The 24,377-nt window shown below is 41.6% G+C and overlaps 2 protein-coding genes across 9 annotated transcripts in view; both read left to right on the top strand.

The window, feature by feature from the left end:
- Positions 1-13,552, top strand: part of LOC115132251 (solute carrier family 35 member E2A-like) — a 31,590-nt gene extending 18,038 nt beyond the window's left edge. For both annotated transcript variants that reach the window (XM_029664697.2, XM_029664696.2), the window contains 6 exons: positions 5,578-5,705; positions 7,843-7,963; positions 8,092-8,145; positions 8,413-8,485; positions 9,093-9,238; positions 9,482-13,552. In XM_029664697.2, the coding sequence (XP_029520557.1) occupies positions 5,578-5,705; positions 7,843-7,963; positions 8,092-8,145; positions 8,413-8,485; positions 9,093-9,238; positions 9,482-9,764 (805 nt within the window). In that variant the 3' untranslated portion in view covers positions 9,765-13,552. The remainder of the gene's footprint in view (positions 1-5,577; positions 5,706-7,842; positions 7,964-8,091; positions 8,146-8,412; positions 8,486-9,092; positions 9,239-9,481) is intronic.
- A 116-nt stretch (positions 13,553-13,668) lies between these two features.
- LOC115132248 (cyclin-dependent kinase 11B-like) overlaps positions 13,669-24,377 on the top strand; it is a 31,023-nt gene continuing 20,314 nt past the window's right edge. For 2 of the 7 annotated variants that reach the window (XM_029664690.2, XM_029664686.2), the window contains exons 1-6: positions 13,691-13,749; positions 14,383-14,430; positions 14,729-14,862; positions 15,508-15,647; positions 15,800-15,978; positions 22,848-22,992. In XM_029664690.2, coding sequence (XP_029520550.1) covers positions 14,752-14,862; positions 15,508-15,647; positions 15,800-15,978; positions 22,848-22,992 — 575 coding nt within the window. In that variant the 5' untranslated portion in view covers positions 13,691-13,749; positions 14,383-14,430; positions 14,729-14,751. Of the gene's footprint in view, positions 13,750-14,382; positions 14,431-14,728; positions 14,863-15,507; positions 15,979-22,847; positions 22,993-24,377 lie in introns of those variants that run through there. The other 5 variants (XM_029664691.2, XM_029664689.2, XM_029664688.2 and 2 more) reach the window with 5 other exon arrangements.

Raw genomic sequence — 24,377 nt, 5'->3', positions numbered from 1 at the left:
GAGGTCGAGACAGCAGGTCTGGGACAAGGTAGCACCTAGACCACCAGGCAGGGTTCCATAGCTGCATGAGGAACTGAAAAAAAATATGTATATACAGTCGTGGCCAAAAGTTTTGAGAATGACACAAATATAAATTTTCACGAAGTCTGCTGCCTCAGTTTGTATGATGGCAATTTGCATTAACTCCAGAATGTTATGAAGAGTGATCAGATGAATTGCAATTAATTGCAAAGTCCCTCTTTGTCATGCAAATGAACTGAATCCCCAAAAACATTCCCACTGCATTTCAGCCCTGCCACAAAAGGACCAGCTGACATGTCAGTGATTCTCTCGTTAATACAGGTGTGAGTGTTGACGAGGACAAGGCTGGAGATCACTCTGTCATGCTGATTGAGTTCGAATATCAGACTGGAAGCTTCAAAAGGAGGGTGGTGCTTGGAATCATTGTTCTTCCTCTGTCAACCATGGTTACCTGCAAGGAAACATGTGCCGTCATCATTGCTTTGCACAAAAAGGGCTTCACAGGCTAGGATATTGCTGCCAGTAAGATTACACCTAAATCAACTATTTATCGGATCATCAAGAACTTCAAGGAGAGGGGTTCAATTGTTGTGAAGAAGGCTTCAGGGCGCCCAAGAAAGTCCAGCAAGCACCAGGACCGTCTCCTAAAGTTGATTCAGCTGCGGGATCGGGGCACCACCAGTACAGAGCTTGCTCAGGAATGGCAGCAGGCAGGTGTGAGTGCATCTGCACGCACAGTGAGGCGAAGACTTTTAGAGGATGGCCTGTTGTCAAGAAGGGCAGCAAAGAAGCCACTTTTCTCCAGGAAAAACATCAGGGACAGACTAATATTCTGCAAGAGGTACAGGGATTGGACTGCTGAGGACTGGGGTAAAGTTATTTTCTCTGATGAATCCCCTTTCCAATTTTTTGGGGCATCTGGAAAAAGCTTGTCTGGAGAAGACAAGGTGAGCGCTACCATCAGTCCTGTGTCATGCCAACAGTAAAGCATCCTGAGACCATTCACGTGCGGCGTTGCTTCTCAGCCAAGGGAGTGGGCCCACTCACTATTTTGCTTAAGAACACAGCCATGAATAAAAATTTTTACCAGCACATCCTCCGAGAGCAACTTCTCCCAACCATCCAGGAACAGTTTGGTGACGAACAATGCCTTTTCCAGCATGATGGAGCACCTTGCCATAAGGCAAAAGTGATAACTAAGTGGCTCGGGGAACAAAACATGGATATTTTGGGTCCATGGCCAAAACTCCCCAGACCTTAATCCCATTGAGAACTTGTGGTCAATCCTCAAGAGGCGGGTGGACAAATAAAAACCCACAAATTCTGACAAACTCCAAGCATTGATTATGCAAGAATGGGCTGCCATCAGTCAGGATGTGGCCCAGAAGTTAATTGACAGCATGCCAGGGCGGATTGCAGAGGTCTTGAAAAAGAAGGGTCAACACTGCAAATATTGACTCTTTGCAACAACTTCATGTAATTGTCAATAAAAGCCTTTGACACTTATGAAATGCTTGTAAATATAGTTCAGTATTCCTTAGTAACATCTGACAAAAATATCTAAAGACATTGAAGCAGCAAACTTTGGAAATTAATATTTGTGTCATTCTCAAAACTTTTGGCCACGAGTGTGTGTGTGTGTGTGGGTGTATAAATAATATGGTACCAGTCAAACGTTTGGACACCTCCTCATTCACGGGTTTTTCTTTACTTCTACTATTTTAGACATTGTAGAATAATAAGGAAGATATCAACTATGAAATAACACATGGAATCATGTAGTAACCAAAAAAGTGTTAAACAATTCAAAATATATTTTAGATTCTTCAAAGTAGCCCCCCGTTTCCTTTATGACATCTTTGCACACTCTTGGCGTTCTCTCAACCAGCACCAGCTTCACCTGGAATGCTTTTCCAACAGTCTTGAAGGAGTTCCCACATATGCTGAGCATTTGTTGGCTGCTTTTCCTTTACTCTGCGGTCCAACTCATCCCAAACCATCTCAATTGGTTTGAGGTCGGGTGATTGTGAAGGCTAGGTCATCTGATGCAGCACTCCATCACTCTCCTTCTTGGTCAAATAACCCTTACACTGCCTGTAGGTGTGTTGGGCCATTGTCCTGTTGAAAAACAAATGATAGTCCCACTAAGTACAAACCTGTTGGGATGGCGTATCGCTGCAGAATGCTGTTGTAGCCATGCTGGTTAAGTGTGCCTTGAATTCTAAATGTATCTAGGCAGGTAACCTAGTGGTTAGAGCGTTGGGTCAGTAACCAAAGGGTTGCTGACACGAATCCCCAAGCTGACAAGGTAAAAGTATGTCGTTCTGCCCCAGAACAAGGCAGTTAACCCACTGTTCCCCAGTAGATCGTCGTTATATATAAGAATTTGTTCATAACGGACTTGCCTAGTTAAATAAAAGTTACAAATAAAATTGCTGACAATGTCATGAGCAAAGAACCCACACACCATTGCACCTCCTTATTGCTTTATGGTGGGAACTACACATGCAGAGATCATCCGTTCACCAACTCTGCGTCTCACAAAGACACGGTGGTTGGAACCAGAAATCTAAAATTTGGACTCATCAGACCAAAGGACAGATTTCCACCAGTCTAATATCCATTGCTCGTGTTTCTTGGCCCGAGCAAGTCTCTTTTTATCATTGGTGTCCTTTAGTAGTGGTTTCTTTTGAACAATTTCCTCTAAACAGTTGATGTTGAGATGTCTGTTACTTGAACTCTGTGAAGCATTTATTTGGGCTGCAATTTCTGAGGCTGATAACTCTGCTGCAGTGGATAAGTTAATGAGAGTTAACTCTGGGTCTTAATTTCCTGTGGCGGCCCTCATGAAAGCCAGTTTCATCATAGCGCTTGATGGTTTTTGCAACTGCACTTGAAGAAACTTTCCAAGTTCTTGACATTTTCTGTATTGACTGACCTTCTTGTCTTAAAGTAATGATGGACTGTCATTTCGCTTTGCTTATTTGAGCTGTTCTTGACATAATATGGACTTGGTATTTTACCAAATAGGGCTATCTTCTGTATACCACCCCTACCTTGTCACAACACAACTGATTGGCTGAAACACATTAAGATGGAAAGAAATTCCACAAATTAACTTTTAACAAGGCACACCTGTTATTTGAAATGCATTCCAGGTGAATGCTGGTTGAGAGAATGCCAATAGTGTGCAAAGCTGTCGAGGCAAATGGTGGCTACTTTGAAGAATCTACATTTGTTTAAAACTTTCTTTGGTTTCTTTGGACCCGGCAAACTGATCAATCGCGGGGGAAAGGCCTTGGTCGGGGTGGTGACCAAGAATCTGATGGTCACTCTGACAGAGCTCCAGAGTTCTGCTGTGGAGATGGGAGAACCTTCCAGAAGGACAACAATCTGGTAATCACTCCACCAATCAGGCCTTTAAGATAGTGCCCAGATGGAAGCCACTCCTCAATAAAAGGCACATGACAGCCCTCTTGGAGTTTGCGAAAAGGCACCTAAAATACTCTGACCATAAGAAACAAGATTCTCTGGTCTGATGAAACAAAGATTTCGCCTGAATGCTAAGCGTCACATCTGGGGGAACCTGGCACCATCTCTACGGTGAAGCATACTGGTGGCAGCATCATGCTGTGGGCATGTTTTTCAGCGGCAGGGACTGGAAGACTAGTCAGGATCGAGGGAAAGATGAACGGAGCCAAGTACAGAGAGATCCTTGATGAAAACTTGCTCCAGAGGGCTCAGGACCTCGGACTGGGACTGATAGAGGAATTCTAAATTCCTTTATGCTTTAATTGCCAAAATCAATTAGCACTCATTTCTAATTAATTAATGAATTGTAAGTTCATTAATTATGCATGAAGTAGATCGAGACCAGTCTTAAAAGCCAGGTAAAGAGCGTTTAATTCCAGAGAGTACTGAATGCTTACACACATTTCCACAGGTTATAAACTGAAAATGACGTCAGCGTTTTCCAAACGTTCCGTTTCACAAACAGAGGGCCCCTCTTAACTCTCAAGCCTCCACGTTATCAGCACGAAGTCAAGGCCAGTCAGCATAAATCAACATTCCCGACCATTTGGAGATGGCCCGTTCCCACCACCTGGAGATTTGTACAACTGAATGAACTAAGGAACAGACCTATATTGTTACTAACTCCTGACTACATTATATACAATTGGGAAAGGGAGCAAGAGGGAAAACTCACATGTACCGTACATTATAGCATTTGGACTAGTCAGTTTCTGATTGGAATGTATACATAATTAGTCATTTCAACCATATTTTCCTCTATCAGGGACAAAGGTTCACCTTCCAACAGGACAATGACCCCAAGCATACAGCCAGGACAACGCAGGAGTGGCTTCGGGACAAGTCTCTGAATGTCCTTGAGTGGCCCAGCCAGAGTCCGTACTTGAACCCGATCTAACATCTCTGGAGAGACCAAAAAGCTTGGCAGTGATGAAAAACAGCCCAAGACCAAGTAACAAAATGTGGAAAATGTCATTCGGTCTGAATACTTTCCGAATGCACTGTATATAATGTCTGGCACTGTTTCACTGGAATTATCAAACGGCAAGAGTCAGACAATCGTAAACGGCTCGTATAGGCGCAGTTTAGCTGAGACTCATCTCTTGATAGGTAGACTGGCAGTCTTTTCCTGAAGTTATTATTTTCATGCATCAGTTCGGCTTGCCGAACCAAATAAGTGTGCTGCATGCTCCCTTAAAAGACCTTTGTTTGGAAAAACAAGAAAAAAAGAGGCAATAGTAGTTTGTCCATTTTGAGTGCCGTAGCCAGTATAGACTTCCTCCAAAATAGTCAGAGTTTATCTAAGATGACTCAAGAAATCTGTCATCAATTTTAATATTTGGTGCAGTATTTTTCAATTAAAAAATGTCCATCAAAACAACTCATCTCTCAGTGAATGACAACAAAGACTCTATTGAAGAATCCCTACTTTTGGCCACTCACAGACGAATGGGTGTAGACTTTGTCTTCGGCTTGCCTCCATAAAAATATTGTGTTCTTGAACAACCTATTTAAAAAAGAATCACAATCCAAATGATCAAAAACATTGTCATAATATATGCACAAACGCTACCGAACTGTTTCGGATAGGAAGCATGCTGACTCCTTTACAGTATGCCTGTCTTAACTGAAATGGTGCTCACATACTATAACTTTCATTAGCTGACTTAGCTTAGCATGCTAGCTAGTTACACTGACAGCTGTCTGTTTAGTGCCTTATTTGTTATTTCTCTGCTACCAGCATCAGTCTTTGATGTGGAACCTAAACGAGAATTTCCGCTCTAGGACAGGAATTACTCGAAATAGGTGCTTCAACTTCCTCTGATGTGGGCCTTTTTTAAATGGCCTCTAAACGGTTACATTTTAGGTTAGTGCGATGCTCAACTCAATCTCAGCTCATCTATCATTACAGGTAAACAGTTTGACAATCTGGAAAAGGGATAGTCTGTGTAGCATAGGTTTGGAGTGGTTGTGGTGTGGGATTGTCTTCTGGTCTGAATGCTACTAACCTATCCTGTTCTGCAGGTTCACTAGTGTGGTGCTGGGACTGGTGAGCCTGAAGAATGTGGCGGTCTCCTTCGCTGAGACGGTGAAGAGCTCCGCGCCCATCTTCACTGTCATCATGTCTAGGCTGATCCTAGGGGAATACACAGGTAAAGCACATGCACACTGTATTCCCCTATTTTGGGGCACCAAAAGTATTGGGACAAATTCACTTATGCTTAGTAAAAAGTAAGTATTTTGTCCCATATTCTTAGCAGGCAATAACTACATCAAGCTTGTTGGATGCATTTGCTGTGTCTTTCAATTGTGTTTCAGATTATTTTGTGCCCAATATAAATTAATGGTAAATATTGTATTGTGTCATTTTGGAGTAACTTTTATTGTAAATAAGAATAGAATATGTTTCTAAACACTTCTACATTAATGTGGATGTTACCATGATGACGCATAATCCTGAATGAATCGTGAATAATCAAATCAAATTTATTTTATATAGCCCTTCGTACATCAGCTGATATCTCAAAGTGCTGTACAGAAACCCAGCCTAAAACCCCAAACAGCAAGCAATGCAGGTGTAGAAGCACGGTGGCTAGGAAAAACTCCCTAGAAAGGCCAAAACCTAGGAAGAAACCTAGAGAGGAACCAGGCTATGTGGGGTGGCCAGTCCTCTTCTGGCTGTGCCGGGTGGAGATTATAACAGAACATGGCCAAGATGTTCAAATGTTCATAAATGACCAGCATGGCCGAATAATAATAAGGCAGAACAGTTGAAACTGGAGCAGCAGCACGGCCAGGTGGACTGGGGACAGCAAGGAGTCATCATGTCAGGTAGTCCTGGGGCATGGTCCTAGGGCTCAGGTCCTCCAAGAGAGAGAAAGAGAGAGAGAATTAGAGAAAGCACACTTAAATTCACACAGGACACCGAATAGGACAGGAGAAGTACTCCAGATATAACAAACTGACCCTAGCCCCCCGACACATAAACTACTGCAGCATAAATACTGGAGGCTGAGACAGGAGGGGTCAGGAGACACTGTGGCCCCATCCGAGGACACCCCCGGACAGGGCCAAACAGGAAGGATATAACCCCACCCACTTTGCCAAGGCACAGCCCCCACACCACTAGAGGGATATCCTCAACCACCAACCTACCATCCTGAGACAAGGCCGAGTATAGCCCACAAAGATCTCCGCCACGGCACAACCCAAGGGGGGGCCCCAACCCAGACAGGATGACCACATCAGTGAATCAACCCACTCAGGTGACGCACCCCTTCCAGGGACGGCATGAGAGAGCCCCAGTAAGCCAGTGACTCAGCCCCTGTAATAGGGTTAGAGGCAGAGAATCCCAGTGGAAAGAGGGGAACCGGCCAGGCAGAGACAGCAAGGGCGGTTCGTTGCTCCAGAGCCTTTCCGTTCACCTTCCCACTCCTGGGCCAGACTACACTCAATCATATGACCCACTGAAGAGATGAGTCTTCAGTAAAGACTTAAAGGTTGAGACCGAGTTTGCGTCTCTGACATTGGTAGGCAGACCGTTCCATAAAAATGGAGCTCTATAGGAGAAAGCCCTGCCTCCAGCTGTTTGCTTAGAAATTCTAGGGACAATTAGGAGGCCTGCGTCTTGTGACCGTAGCGTACGTGTAGGTATGTACGGCAGGACCAAATCAGAGAGATGGGTAGGAGCAAGCCCATGTAATGCTTTGAATAATCAGTGAGAAAGGTAGACGCACAAACATCATACAGCCAAGACATGCTAACCTCTCACCATTACAATAACAGGGGAGGTTAGCATTTTTGGGAGGTAAGATATTTGTGCATCTAACTTTCTCACTCGTATTTATTCACGATTCATTCAGGATTATCCGTAATCATGGTAGCATCCACATTAATGTAGAAGTGTTTAGATACTTTTATTGTAAATAAGAATAAAATGTGACTCCAAAATGACACAAAACTATATATACCATTAATTTCTATTGGGCACAAAATAATCTGTTTAAGTGAATTTGTCCCAATATCTTTGGTCCCCTAAAATTTCCAAAAAGTGCTGTGATCTCTAAACGGTTCACCTGATCTGGATGAAAATACCATCAAATTAAATCAGACAGTCTGCACTTTAACCTTCATAGCCATCGTATCATTTCAAATCCAAGGTGCTGGAGTACAGATCCAAAACAACAAAAAATGTGTCACTCTACCAATACTTTAGGGCTAGGTCTTGTGCAGATAGCTGACGTGTGTGTGTGTGTGTGTGTGTGTGTGTGTGTGTGTGTGTGTGTGTAGGGATGTGGGTGAACCTGTCCCTTTTTCCTGTCATGGCTGGCCTGGCCCTCTGCACTGCAACAGAGATCAGTTTTAATATGCTGGGCTTTTCTGCAGCCCTCTCCACCAACATCATGGACTGGTACTCACACACAGTAACACAATAGTACCCGTATTTATGACATTTCTCACATTTCAAAGCTTTGTCTTTTCAGGGCAATGTGACACCACCACACATTCTCATGGTTCTCTTCATATTCCCTCTATCAGTTTACAGAATGTTTTTTCAAAGAAGCTACTAAGTGGAGACACATACAAATTCAGGTAAGTTGTTTTTAGTACTTCCTAGTTTGTAATATACAAAACTAATGAATGTATTAGGCCCAGTATTTTATCCTGTACTGGATAATAATTCCTGTTGTATCCTAGGAATACAAAAAAAAACAATAAAACACAGTGTATTGTTAACAGATGTGTAAAGAAATTGAGGAGTTGAGGAATTTAATGTTAAACTGTTGACGGTAGATTATAGTATGAAGTGTTTACCGGTGTCTGTACTGAATAGAATACTTGTTCCTGTGTCCTGTTTAGCCCTCCAGAACTGCAGTTCTACACCAGTGCAGCTGCAGTCATTATGCTAATACCTGCCTGGGTCTTCCTCATGGTCAGTCACGTATATTACTGTACTGTTGAATATATTACCATTTGGTATTTCACATTTATGATTGACAGTTAATGAGTGCTCTGAACATTCTGGTTTAACAGAGTAATGCATTTGTTACAGTAACTGAAAATGAATGTCTATATTTCTTAGTATATAATAATAGCAAAATAACTAATATGCTGTTAATAGTGCATAAATGTCATCCCTTCTATATTAGAAACGTATGTGTGTCCAGCAGGCTGGCGTCATTGTAATTGGAGTGCACCCTGCACACAGTGCTCTGGTGTAATGAAAGGAGGCCACTATTGTTGACAAGCAGTTCCCAGACTGTGGTCTAATAATTGAGCTTCATGACCTGGAGTATATCGTGTAGCCTAATGTGTACCGGTTTCCATTTGTTTTGAATGCAGTACTGTGTTGTTCAGCTAAAGCTACTGATGGCAGATACAAATGATATAAAATACTATTACCATCATAATGACTATAGCCTAATACCTGTTTGTTGTAAAACAGTTGGTTTAAAAACAATGAAAATACCAAGTTAGCAACTTGACCTGGTATTTGGTTTGGGACTGTTTCAGTTTGGTGTGCTCCTTTGTGCCTCCAGGACCTTCCAGTGATTGGGAAAAGTGAGCGTTCGTTCAGCTGGAGTCAAGACATCGTTCTGCTGCTGCTGTTTGATGGGGTCCTGTTCCACCTGCAGAGTGTCACCGCCTACGCCCTCATGGGACGCATCTCTCCCGTCACCTTTAGGTAGGAGTCACACAGGCAGGGGGGCATTTCAATTCAGTTAGCCATCATTCCCATCTGTTTAATTATTTTTACCTCTGTGTAACAATTTTACCTCTTGAAACTATTGAGAAGCCCTCCGGTCACATTCAGGTTGAAAATACTATTATCCTTGACAGTCATCGCATTTAGACAGGCAGTAGTCACATTCAAAAATGTTTATTGCAACCTGCAGCAGTATCTAACACCCTCCCCTTTCCTCCACAGTGTTGCCAGCACAGTGAAGCACGCCATGTCTATCTGGCTGAGTATCATTGTGTTCAGTAACCACATCACGGTGCTCAGCGCCGCCGGCACGGCCCTGGTTTTTGTTGGTGTGCTGCTGTACAACAAGGCCAAGCAGTTTCAGAGAGACACGTTACAGGCCCTGGCCCAGGCTCAGGACCAACACAACAAACCACTTCTGCAGGACCACGAGCTCAAAGCATCGGACCGATATACTCCCCAGGAGACCAAAGGGGGAGAGACCAAAGAGGTCTGTTCTTTTTAACTTTGATCATGTAGAACCTGATATGCAGACTTGCACCAGCATTACAACAAATCGGAGAAGTCAACGGTCATCATAGCACAGTGAAAGGATCTGTCACTGGGGTTTCTCTCAGTGGGAATTGTCCATTCGAGAGGCTGGTTTCATTCGGCCTCAACTTGATTCACTCTGATGATACCTTTGTGAACTTGCCTTAGTGTGCGGTCTGAATGCGGACCAGTGTTTGACTCGGTTCTGGTGTGTTAGAACTTCACTTTTACTCTGTCAATTCCTTTTGTTGTTCCATTCCCTCACCTGAAATGTTTCATTATTTCATATGGTTTTGAAACACGAGCAAACTCAGGATTTCTCTCAATGTTCATTGGGTGGAAGCGGTTCAATGCAAGTCTATTTTTTCTGCGTACTTGCCTTTATGATAATTTTTGTAATGTTTTATTGAGTCTTACATTTTTCGGTTATGGACACACGTTGTCGTTGACTAAACAGCTTTATTCTCCTGATCATTGGCGAAGGTCCATCAACATGTAGAACAGTCAAGACATTCATCATTCATTCTAATAGGGCTTTAGCTCAGCTGTATACCAATTGGTCACAAGTGTAAAGCAAATATTTGCGGCATTAGCCTGACCACAAAGGTGTCTTACCTTCGGGGGAGATGAGGTAGAGAGGGTAACCCTTTATTTGTTTTCCCAAAGCTCACCGTTGACACTGAACTTCTCACAGCAATATAATTTTAAATATTTGAAAACCTTGAGTGCAGTCTGCAGAGGTCGTATCCTTATCTGCAGTTCTTACAAATTCACCTAGCAACCATTTTTAATTTTGCAAAGCTTTCTTTAGGTTACTATTGTGTTGGTTCTTCATTTTCTTGTTGTTCTTGAACAGAACCTGAAAGTTTCGTCATAGCTAGGTGTTGAGAGATTGATTTGGGCTTATGTGGCATTGTGTAGCTTTCTACACCCCTGTCTTACTTTCTGTGCCACACTGAACCTTGTTATTTGCTAAGAGTCAGTTGAATAAGGGAGACTTGATGTACTTTATTTCAAGTGCTAAGCATACTGTTAATGAAACTGTTATTTGTCTTGAGTACATTCCTTTGTTGTTTTTGCATTCTTGTTCAACAATGAATGTATTTTTAGTAGTTCTGGTTATGAAAACCCAAGGTCTCTCAACCAACCTCTTCAGGATCTGCCCCTAGAGCAAGGATATTCATATTCTTGATACCATTTGAAAATAAACACTTTGAAGTTTGTGGAAATGTAAAAGGAATGCAGGAGAATATAACATATTAGATCTGGTAAAAGGTAATACAAAGAAAAATAAATATTTATTTTGTACAATCTTTGAAATGCAAGAGAAAGGCCATAATGTATTATTCCAGCCCAGGTGCACTTTTGATTTTGGCCACTAGATGGCAGCAGTGCATGTGCAAAGATTTAGACTCATCCACAGAACCATTGCATTTCTGTTCAAAATGTTATATCAAGACTGCCGAAATGTGCCTAATTTGTTTGTTAATAACTTTTCAAGTTCAAAACTGTACACTCTCCTCAAACAATAGCATGGTATTATTTCACTGTAATAGTTATTGTAAATTGGACAGTGCAGTTAGATTAACAAGAATTTAAGCTTTCTGCCAATATCAGATATGTCTACGTCCTGGGAATTTTTCTTGTTACTTACAACCTCATGCTAACTGCATTAGCCTACGTTAGCTCAACTGTCCCGTGGATGGGACACCGATCATATCCTTTCAGCCATATTACCATTTTGGTGATGTAATCTAATATTTGCATTAAACAAGCTAAGTTACATAGATTCTGTTGTGGAATCTCCAAAGACTGATTTATTCAATGCTGCCTGACGAGAGAGAGAATAAGCGAGAAGACCATGGGTGTACTACTCTTGTCCTCTTGGCCTGTATTCTATGCTGGTTTTTCATCCTTGCCTTTTAACTTGGAACTGAATTATATCTGCATAACCAGGTGTGTGACTTCCTTAGCCAATCAATTACACTTTGAGCAATTAAGCACCAGGGAGAAACAAAAACCAGAAGGACTTTGACCCCAAGGATGGCTGTCACTAGTTGCCACAAAGTCATAAACCCTGCCTATTTCTACAATTTATCTGCTTAAAATTAGATTTTTTAACCTTATGCCCAAACTGAACCTTAAACTAAGACCAAAAAACGTATTTGTTTTCATAAATTTTTATGATACAGCCAATTTTGACTTTGTGGCTGTGCTATCTAGTGGAAACCTTGGCATGAAGCAGTCCATGGCTGGAATTCAATCGTTGCAGATCGGCAATTTTTTTCTGCACTGACCTCTCAGAAGTGTGTTTGATTTGACAACAGTATATCCCGGATGGAGGGAATTGCCACTTTAATTAAAAACTGTCAGTCGTATGGATTGAAAGAGCTTAGCTACAACGATTGAAATGATTCAACAACTCTATTGAGCTTTGGCTTAGTAAAACTGGAGGGAATTTTTGTCCTTTTTCTATAGGAAACGTGTGATCAGTAGGATAGACTAAAGTGAAACTATTCAAAACTGACTACATTTTGTAAGGGGAAGCTGACATAAGATGGAAACGTCTGTTTGCTTCAGTGAATAGTACTGGCATTGCCTTGGTTTTGTCATGGTGTGGTACTCTGTGGTGCTTTTCTCAGACTAACAACAAGTTCAACAAAGGAAAGTCATAATTTTCCAACACTGACACTGTTGGCACTTCTCAATATGGGCATGTCTCAACTTTTGACAAATTGGAATGTTTAAAAAAATATATATATATATATATATTTTTTAAAGCTTATCTAAGCAGGAAGTCACCATGCTGTGTATGACAATGTCATATTGCCGAGTCTGCGTTTAAACAACAATATTTGTGAAAGTTCTCACATGCCGTTTGTTGACAATGTTCGTACATTACTAATGTAGACACTAACTTGTGTGCATTTGACTATTTCAATCAATCAATCAATCTTTATAGTTGTAAATTATTTCTGACTATTTCAGACTGGCTTTGTTCAATCTTCTAATTATTTTACTAGTCCCACTTTTTTGCACGTTTCTCTGTATTCATGATCTTACCAGACTGTGCTTTTCAGTCATGGTACAGTGTTGATAAGACTACTGTGATTAAGGTATTTATTGTCAACTTCAAAATGTTTAACCAATGGGGTATATCAAAGACCACATCAGGTCTAGTGCTTTGTAAAATTCTCATCAAGAGACACTCCTCCTATTCTCTGAGAATTTGCTCAATCTGTTTTTGGGGTTGTATTATTTTAAGAGGCATTTATCTTTAAAAATATATTTATAATAAACCTGTGGACCTTTTTATTTGATGTTGATGTATTCCCCTCAATTATTTTGTTGGTTGCCATATGAACTTGATATCGTACTTTACACTGTGATTTATCTCCCACTTCTCATTGTCATTTATGCGTCTAGCAATATGTCAACATTCACATTAATGTACCTCTCAATCTGTGTATAACAGAAGATGGAAGGTAAAATGATTGTGTAGGATTAAGGGATGATAATATAACAAAATAGGTCTACTGAATAGGCCTAGTGCTAATACATATAACTGAAAAGGGTGTTTCATTTGAAATTGTCAATGTAGATCCTAATTGTATATTTTGGGGTGCTGGTAATGTGAGTTTGTGGTTACTAATTGTATATTTTGGGGAGCTGGTAAAGTGAAACAATGTAAGGTTTAATCGATTTAATAATAGATAATGTACAGTATAAACTGGGTTAATAAAAGTGATTTTTATTGTGTTATATCCGGTCTGGAAATTTTTGTTCGTTGGTATCCGTAGTTTTGCACCTAGAAACAGTTGCAACTCCTGCCCATGTGATGGCAGTAAGGTGTCCTCTTATTTTCAATGCTGCGAAGAAGTATTAACCGGAAGTAATTATATGACCCCAGAAGTCAACGAATCATCCGGCGTTCCAAAATTGCGCGGAGCGTATTTCAGGTTTGTTAAATCACTTCAGTTAAAATGCGAATCATTCGAAAGCTTTAAGCTAACACACTTCGGATATATTTAGAAGAGACTAAATAAAATAATAAATGTGCCCCTTAAACTCAACGTATCACAGGATTGTGAATTTATTGCATATGTTAGCGTCCGCTAGCTGGCTAGCTAACTGTAGCATGCTTATTGGCAAACGTTAGCATCTGACTAACATTAGCTCGTTACAAGAAGCATGCACGGATGCGGCTAGCTGAGAGCTAGTTAACTGTACACCTACCGATGTTACATAACTAAAGACAGTTGGAATATTAATTGACGTCAGACCGGTAATTTTGCTAGATGTTTATTGTACGCTAACTGCAAACTATTTGACCGTACTTAACGTTTAGAGTTGGTGTATTTATGATAACTGACTTAACGTTCGCTAAGTAAACATACTAGCTAGGCAGTAACGTGTAATATATTCAGAGTTCACGGTTAGCTACTGTTACACAGTGACAGATTTCACGCAACGTGTGTTTATAGAATTCTCGATTTGACTTGGACTTATAACTTCTCTCTCCCCCTTGATATCACCTCTACGTTTTACTTCCATCATTTTTGGATTGGTGTTTTGTGTTTATTTTTTACCAGTGAAAGTGTGACGTTACTGCTATGGATAAGATACGAGGCGCTACTCAGGTAACAGAAATGATAGGCTACCAACTTCACCCTCTTCCCCTACAACCCCTATACGATAAAAAAAAAAAATCCTGGGCAATAACCGTCTGTACTATTATTACCTATCAAATTCATATTTGTACAACCCTCTTGCGAAGTAGTGTGTATTTACACCTTGGCTCAAATAATGAAAAGCATGCGTTGAACTGTAGAGGTATGAAATTAAATAATTGTACATGAATACCACAGTATTAACATGACATATCTCACAATGCTCTTGCATTGAATCTCTCTGTGTTGGGGGTCTCTGTCTCTGTAGCAGGCGGTGGCGAGCGGGTGCTGATGGGGGACGAAAAGGACACCTGGAAAGTGAAAACACTCGACGAAATTCTCCAAGAGAAGAAACGCAGAAGAGAGCTGGAAGAGAGGACAGAGCCAAAAAGCCAGAAAAATGTAAACAGAAGAGAAATGCTGTTGTGCACCAAACTGACCACTGGCCCCTATACACTAGTACAGTGTTAGCCAACTCCTGTCCTTGAGTACCCCCAACAGCACACATTTTTGTTTTAGCCCAGGACAAACCCATCTGATTCAACTCATTGAGGACTTGATGATAGTTGAATCAGGTGTGCTTGTCATATGCTACAACAAAAATATGTACTGTTGGGGGTACATTTAAATGTAAATGTAAATGGTACTCGAGGAATCCCTGCCCTAGTACCAATCATACACTTGGGGAGATCTGAGAAGAAATTGGGATAAGGAATGTGGAAATGGCTGAACTTTGCCCCCCGATAAACTAGGTGAAAGGTTGGCCATATTGCTTATACATATCCGATCAGCTTTGATCCCCACCTGATTATAGGCTACGGGTTGATTTAGGACATAATCGTTTCTCTCCACATCAGAGGATGCTGTTTCTCACTTTGACATTATTGTGTATCTAAATGTATTACACAGACTAGATCTGTCCTTGAACTAGTGCCTCAAACTTTATCATTATCTTACCTTATGTGCAATCAATCATTGTTATGGTTACCGTACCACGTATAATTTTTTAAAGAATGTTATAATCTCCCTTTCCCATGTTTTGTCCAGTGCGTTCCGTGCCCTGGTCCACAGACGGATGATCGGGAAGCCAAACGAAACACTCCGGAGGAAGGAGAACTACGGGATAAAAAAATGGAAATAACAATCCGGAATTCCCCGTACATACGGGAAGACTCCACAGAGGACAGGTAAAGGGGATACGGAAAAAGAGCCGTGGGAATTGGGGTTACGTTCAGGAGGGCCAGATACTGGAGAAAACGTCTTTAAAAACTGAACTTATCCCTTTGAATACATTTTCTCCCATTTTTGTCCTAACTGAACGCGACCCTGCTATGCACAGGGGCAGCCTGTTTGTTGAGTCGTTGGCACTAGACAGTCTTCCCAATTCCAGGGGAGAAGAGGATGAATCGCTGGCAATAAAGCCTCCCCAGCAAATGGCCAGGAAAGACAAATCTCACCACAGAAAGGAGGAGAAGAGAAAGGACAAGAGACGCCGTCGCAGTCACTCTGCTGAAGGAGGTACATTGCCATCCTGGGATGTGTATTGCTCATAGAGAATAATAGATAACTCTAGTGGCTAAAAGGTATTTTTAGTATGGTCAGTGCCATTGAGGGCTTCCACCATGCTTCTGCCATTTTAAAGTAGTCAACTGCGTGGGGATTCCTATGGGTTGTAGGCTCAATGTGGCTGGCCATGCAGTGGGGCTGTCCTCAGCAAAAAAATAATATTGGTCGACCAAGAGTTGCCTTTTCTAAGATTGGATTGGTCAAAATGTTTAACCGTGTATTTTTCCATACATAGACACACTGTGTTTTTGATCAAATCAACTACACACTGCATTCAGAAAGTAACCCTTTCTCTTCCACGTTTTGTCACGTTAGACTTATTCTAAAATGTATTAAATCACCCACAATACCCCATAATGACAAAGCAAAAACAGGTTTTTAGATATTTTTGCAAATGTGTTAGACAGAAATACCTTAAATACATAAGTATTCAGACCCTTTTCTATGAGAATCAACATTGATCTCAGGTGCATCCTGTTTCCATTGATCATCCTTGAGATGTTTCAACAACTTCATTGGAGTCCACATGTTGTAAATTTAATTTATTGGACAGGATTTGGAAAGACACACACCTGTCTTATATAAGGTCCCACAGTTGGCAGTGCGTGTCAGAGCGAAAACCAAGCCATGAGGTCGAAGGAATTGTCTGTAGGGCTGCGAGACAAGATTGTGTCAAGGCACAGATCTAGGGAAGGGTACCAAAAAATGTCTGCAGCATTGAAGGTCCCCAAGAACACAATGGCCTCCATCATTCTTAAATGGAAGCAGTTTGGAACCACCAAGACTCTTCCTAGAGCTGGCCGCTCGGCCAAACTGAGCAATCGGGGGAGAAGGGCCTTGGTCAGGGAGCTGAACAAGAACCCAATGGTCACTCTGACAGAGCTCCAGAGTTCCTCTTTGGAAATAGGAGAACCTTCCAAAAGAACAACCATCTCTGCAGCATTCTACCAATCAGGACTTTATGGTAGAGTGGCCAGACGGAACCCGCTCCTCAGTTAAAGGCACATAACAGCCCGCTTGGAGTTTGCCAAAAGGATCTTAATGGACTCTTTGGCCTGAATGTGAAGGGTCACTTCTGGAGGAAACCTGACACCATGAAACATGGTGGTGGCAGCATTATGACGTGGGGATGTTTTTCAGGAACTGGGAGAGTAGTCCGGATTGAGGGAAAGATGAACGAAGCAAAGTACAGAGATCCTTGATGAAAACCTGCTCCAGAGCGCTCAGACTGGTGTGAAGGTTCACCTTCCAACCGAACAGCAACCCTAAGCACACAGCCAAGACAACGCAGGAGTGGCTTACGGGCAAGTCTCTGAATGTCCTTGAGTGGCCCAGCCAGAGCCCAGACTTGAACCAGATCGAACGTCTCTGGAGAGAACTGGACATAGCTGTGCAGCGCCGCTCCCCATCCAACCTGACAGAGCTTGAGAGGATCTTCAGCGAAGAATAGGAGAAACTCCCAAAATACAGGTGTGTCAAGCTTGTAGCGTCATACCAAATAAGACTCAAGGCTGTAATCGCTGTCAACGGTGCTTCAAAGTACTGAGTAAAGGGTCTGAATACTTATGTAAATGTGATATTTCCATTTTATTATTATTGTTAATACATTTGCAAAAATGTCTAAATCTGTTTTTGCTTTGTCACAATGGGGTATTGTATGTAGATTGATGTTGGGAAAACAATTTAATCAATTTTAGAATAAGGCTGTAACGTAACAAAATGTGGAAAAAGTCAAAGGGTCTGAATCATTTCTGCATGCACTGTAAGTGTAGAAGTAGCTAAAATAAAGCCAGCAAATAAAAACATTGTAGCCTGCATGTAGAAAATATCCTGATGAAATTAAGTCTGCTATAAATCACATTGGCTACACATGGCCTGTCTGCAACAAACTTGAAACATTGTATCAACTGAAGCTTGCACTAGCAAACTTGCAGCATTGTATGAAATATTCTGGGCCCTCAGTTTCGAGCACCAGTGAGCTCGGGACAGACAGCTGTAGGCTATTTGTGCAAGGGATAAGAAGAAATCATGTATTTTAAGTTTCCATTGGATCAGAGCATTACATGTTTCTCTTTCGTGTCGAATGGTTATCGAAAGGGAGAGAACTATTGTCGTTCTCAATGGATTATAAAAACACACTTTTCTTTACTTGCTGTTTGTTTTGAGGTGAAGAAAATGTTATATTGAACCAAAATATAAACTTAACAGGCAACAATTTCAAAGATTTTACTGAGTTACAGCTCATATGAGGAAATGAGTCAATTGAAAAAATACATTAGGCCCTAATCTATGGATTTCACATGACTAGGAATACAGATATGCATCTGTTTGTCACAGATACTTTTGTGTATATATAGTGTATGTATACAGCCCTTAAAATTAGTGGATGTGGCTATTTCGCCCACCTATTGCTGACGGGTGTATAAAATCGAGCACAGCCATGCAATCTCCAAATACGAATATTGACAGTATATTGGCCTTACTGAAGAGCTCAGTGACTTTCGATGTGGCACTGTCATAGGATGCCACCTTTCCAACAAGTTCGTAAAATGTCTGCTCTGCTACAGCTGCCCTGGTCAACTGTTAGTGCTGTTATTGTGAACTGGAAACGTATAGGAGCAACAAACACACAAGCTCACAAAACTGGACCGGCAAGTGCTGAAGCACGTACGTATAGAGCGGATGGTAAAGGTGGTTTACCCACTCGCTGACTAATTCTCACAAGGCACCCGATCAAACATCTCTGGAGAGACCTGAAAGTGGCTGTGCAGCACCGCTCCCCAGCCAACCTGACAGAGCTTGATATGATCTGCGGCGAAGAGTGGGTGCCAAGCTTTTAGCGTCATACTAAATAAGACTCGAGGCTGTAATCGCTGTCAAAGGTTCTTCAACAAAGCAGGGTCTGACCTCCACCCCCTGTATTTCATTCGCATCAGACTCATTAAAGGAAAACATCTTTGTCCATTTCGAGGTGAGTAGTCGCTGTTCTAATGTCCAGAAGCTCTTTTTGGTCATAAGAGACGGTAGCAGCAACATTATGTACAAAATAAGTTACAAACAATGCAAAAAACTAACAAAATAGTTGTTGGTTAGGAGCCTGTAAAACAGCAGCCATCCCCAAGGCAACTTTGTGGCAACAGTTTGGGGAAGGCCCTTTCCTGTTTCAGCATGACAATGCCCCTATGCACAAAGCGAGGTCGATACAGAAATAGTTTGTCAATACTGGTGTGGAAGAACTTGACTGGCCTGCACAGAGCCCTACCTCAACACCATCAAACACCTTTGGCAATGAATTGGAATGCCAATTTCGAGCCAGGCCTAATCGCCCAACAGTGCCCGACCTCACTAATGCTCTTGTGGCTGAATGGAAGCAAGTCCCTCGAAGCAATGTTAGAACATTTAGTGGAATCCTTCCTCGAAAGAGTGTAGGCTGTTAATAGCAGGGGTCACAACTCCATATTAATTCCCATAATTTTGGAATGAGCTGTTCAACGAGCAGGTGTCCTTTCACTTTTGGTCATGTAGTGTACATAAAAAAAAAAATGTAGAGGCGTGGATCAGAAAACCAGTCAGTATCTGGTGTGATTTTCCTCATGTAGTTCGACACATCTCCTTCGCATAGAGTTGATCAGGCTGTTGATTGTGGCCTGTGGAATATTGTCCCACTCCTCTTCAATGGCTGTGGAAAGTTGCTCAATATTGGCGGGGACTGGAACCTGCTATTGTACGTGTTGATCCAGAGCATCCCAAACATGCTCAATGGTTGACATGTGTGATGAGTATGCAGGCCATGGAAGAACTGGGAAATGTTCTGCTTCCAGGAACTGTGTACAGATGAATGGCATGACAATGGGCCTCATGATCTTGTGACGGTATCTCTGTGAATTCAGAATACCATCAATAAAATGCAATTGTTCGTTGTCCATAGCTTATGCCTGCCCATACCAAAACCCCACTGACTACATGGGGCACTCTGTTCACAACGTTGAAATCCACAAAGCTCTGGTGGACATTCCTGCATTTAGCGTGTGTGCTCCCTCTAAACATGAGACATTTGTGGCATTATGTTGTCACAAAACTGCACATTTTGGAGCGGCCTTTTATTGTCCCCAGCACAAGGTGCGCCTGTGTAACGATAGTGCTGTTTAATCAGCTTCTTGATATGCCACTCCTGTCAGGTGGGTGGATTATCTTGGCAATGAACTGCTTATGAACAGTTAGGGCCCTCCCCATTTAGTCGACTGTTCTCCAATATTTTCCACAACTAGTCAAATTTATTTCACACTTCTGACTTCCCTTTCAAGTTCGTCACCTCTGCATCCACTATAGGTCAGGCCCTACTGGTCACGTGCATGTGTCACATAAAGAGAGGAAGGGTTGTGGGAGTAGGGAATGTTTTCCCAAAACAAATTAGGGATTTCGGTAACAACTTTAAAGTCAGAAATGGCTGTAATTATGTTGCAGCTACAGCAACATGGACAGCACTATACACGTGATTTGTGGTGGTCGGTGCAGCAGGGAGGAGAGTGGCACAACGGGTCCTAGTCACATAGTCACTCTTGTCTTTTCTTTTTAACACTGCAAGTTTGAGCCAGGCGCCACAATCAAATAAATTGCTGTCATTTGTGTGTCTTAATTATTTCATCCAACAGTAAGCTTAAAGCATAAGACAAGCTCAGTGCAAATAGTTGATTTGATTAAAACATAGGATGTGTCTACAATGCATTCGGGAAGTATTCAGACCCCTTAATGTTTTCCACAGTTTGTTACGCTACAGCCTTATTCTAAAATGGATTAAATTGTTTTATCCTCTATCTCCACACAATACCCCATAATGACAAAGCAAAAACAGGTTTTTAGAAATGTATTAACTTTAAAAATGAACTTAATTATTACATTTACCTAAGTATTCAGACCCTTTACTCAGTACTTTGTTGAAGCACCTTAGGCAGTGATTACAGCCTCAAGTTTTCTTGGGTATGACGCTACAAGCTTGGCACACCTGTATTTGGGGAATTTCTCCCATTCTCTGCAGATCCTCTCAAGCTCTGTCAGGTTGGATGGGGAGCGTCGCTACACAGCTATTTTAAGGTCTCCAGAGATGTTTGATCAGGTTCGAGTCCGAGCTTTGGCTGTGCCACTTGAGGACATTCAAAGACTTGTCTCGAAGCCACTCCTGTGTTTTCTTTGCTGGTGTGCTTAAGGTCGTTGTCTTGCTGGAAGGTGAACCTTCACCCCAGTCTGAGGTCCTGAGTGCTCTGGAGCAGGTTTTAATCAAGGATCTGTCTATAATTTGTACTAGTTTCTCATGGTCTGTCCTTTAGGTGCCTTTTGGCAAAGTCCAAGCTGGCTGTCGTGCCGTAAAGGCCTGATTGGTGGAAGGCTGCGGAGATGGTTGTCCTTCTGGAAGGTTCTCCCATCTCCACAGAGGATCTCTGGAACTCTGTCAGTGACCATCTGGTTCTTGGTCACCTCCCTGACCAAGGCCCTTCTCCCTCAGGATGTACCTGACCTAAATTTTGTGTCTCGTAAAAGGGTCTGAATACTTATGTAAGTAAGGTATTTCTGTTTTTTTTTTTATATATAAATTGGGCAAAATAATTGACTTTTCGCTTTGTCATGATGAGGTATTATGTGTAGATTGATGAGGGAAAACATTTATTTAATACACTTTGGAATAAGGCTGTAAAGTAACAATGTGGAAAAAGTCAAGGGGTCTGAAGTCTTTCCGAATGCACTGTATATAGAAAAAATAGAAGATTAAAAAGAACAGACAATTTGTTTATTTTTTTGTTCGGGCACAGCCCTGCAAACAGATGTAAACATTTGTGCACAACATTTTAGAGAAATAAGCTTTTTGTGCATCTGTAACATTTCTGCAATCTTTTATTTTAGCTCATGAAACTGTTGACAGTTGTCTGTATGTCCAACCGGCCTCACAACTGCAGACCACGTGTATGGCATTGTGTGGGCAAGCGGTTTGCTGATGTCAATGTTGCTAACAAAGTGTCCCAAGTTGGCAGTGTGCTTAAGGTATGGGCAGGTTTAAGCTATGGGCAACGAACACAATTGCGTTTTATCGATGGCAATTTGAATGCACAAAAATAACGTGACAAGATCCTGAGGCCCCTTTTTTTCATGGTATCTGTGACCAACAGATGCATAGCTGTATTTCTAGGCATGTGAAATCTGTAGATTATGGCATAATGAATTTATTTAAATTGACTGACTAAATTCCTCATATGAACTGTAACTGAGATTGTTGCTTGTTGCTTTGGTTTTGTTCAGTATTGATTAGAAATTAAGCAAATGAACAGTAAATGTAGGCTAATACTGGTGATATATGTAATGGGGAATTGATAAACACTAACAATCAAAGGGCAAACAATTTACACAATGAAACACAAAGTGCACGAAATGGCGGAACACAGCACATTCCGGAGAGAGACATGTCTTGTGCATCTTAGCCACACTCCCTTCTTGGATGGTTGCATCTCCGCAGCCTACTCAATGGATTAGTACACAGAAGACCGGTGAGAATCAGACAGGTGTCTCATGGGGGGGATCTATTTGTGACTGTTCGACTAAAAAAATCTTGGTCGACCAACAGCCTATCCACCAGTCCACTAAATGTGGTCAGCCCTGCTATGGTGTCACAGATGAAAAAATGGTAGAGATATAAGAATGAGTCCTCTATCTTTCTCTATGGTATTGGTGTAGAATGTTGAATATAGGGACTGGTTTTACTGTGGTATTAAACTGTATGCATGCATATGTAGCACCAAGTAGCACTGTTTTACATTTGTTTGTTTTTATCACAGTAGCAGCAGCAGGGAAACACGTGCGGCCCAAAGACAGGGAGAGTGAGCGCAGGAAGCGGCAGTGGGAGGAGCAAGACAAGGCCCGGCGAGACTGGGAGAGGCAGAAACGCAGGGAGCAGGCCAGAGCCCAATCCCGCAGAGAGAGGTGACTACTGTGACCACATACAAACACATTTGTATTACATGCTGACCAAACCATCCATTTCATCCAAACTGCTTGACCGCATCAACGGGCATCTGCGTAGACAGCCGCTTAAATTTAAATTGGTTGATGCGCTGCAAGTCTCTCCTGTCCCAATTTCTCATTGGTTTTTACGAGCATATACCCACGTGGGAGATTCAAAGATGAATGAGGTCCACAGTCCACTAGTGGTGGTAATGCAACTCTGTTGGTTGCCAACCGCTGTATAAAATCCACATAAGATGAAATATGAAGGAGAAGTTAATAAAAAAAAATATTTAAAAAGTGGAGTGGAGAACACACACAGATCCAGCTAAAGAAAGGACCAAGTAAAATAACAGCCCGGTGTTTAATATTTCCCCATACAAATTAGCTAGCATAATGTCCATGAATGTTTCATTTGTGTTTTGACCTCATCCCAAATTAATATAGTTGGTTCGCAGTTGGTTTTGGTAATTTAACCTGCATGTCAAGAACGCGTCTGGTGGGGATAGAAAAAAAATCAACATAGACGCATGCATGTTTTGTCAGTATGTTAGCGTGGCTTGTATTAGCAGATATATATACAAACAAATATCAACATTTATAATCATCACTTGTGTTCAAAGGTAAGAAGTTATCAAAATGTCTCTGGTCTCTCAAACTACACTTCTACCAGAATGTGATTCATGAGTGTGGCAATTTTAACAAAAGTTTAAAGAGTCCCCCCCCCTCTCCATGCTTTTTGACCCCACTGTCACTAACCACATTTCCATCTACAGTTTTTATGCAAGTAAAGTCAAGCTTAACAAAAACTAAATCAGCAATTGTGATGGAAACATGGAGTGTCGGTACAATTTCCTAAATCTCAACAATTTGTTTGACACGGTGGGATCTTTTTGTGTCAGTAAAATTAATTATGCAACAAATTGGAGTGGAAATTATTTCTTGCACAATTGTTGGTAGATAATTTTCCTCAACATGGTTATTTTATCAAAGTACAAACCTCTCGCTCAGGGAAAGGTAGCACGAGCTACCAGGTTGTGAGATATGGCATATACAGTCATGGCCAAAGATTTTGAGAATGACACAAATATACATTTTTATAGAGTCTGCTGCCTCAGTTTGTATGATGGAAATTTGCATATACTCCAGAATGTTATGAAGAGTGATCAGATGAATTGCAATTAATTGCAAAGTCCCTCTTTGCCATGCAAATGAACTGAATCCCCAAAAACATTTCCACTGCGTTAATACAGGTGTGAGTGTTGACGAGGACAAGGCTGGGGATCACTCTGTCATGCTGATTGAGTTCGAATAACAGACTGGAAGCTTCAAAAGGAGGGTGGTGCTTGGAATCATTGTTCTTC

Source organism: Oncorhynchus nerka, linkage group LG7 (genome assembly GCF_034236695.1).
Source record: "Oncorhynchus nerka isolate Pitt River linkage group LG7, Oner_Uvic_2.0, whole genome shotgun sequence".
Lineage (NCBI taxonomy): Eukaryota > Metazoa > Chordata > Actinopteri > Salmoniformes > Salmonidae > Oncorhynchus > Oncorhynchus nerka.
This window is presented reverse-complemented; position numbering and strand designations above follow the sequence as displayed.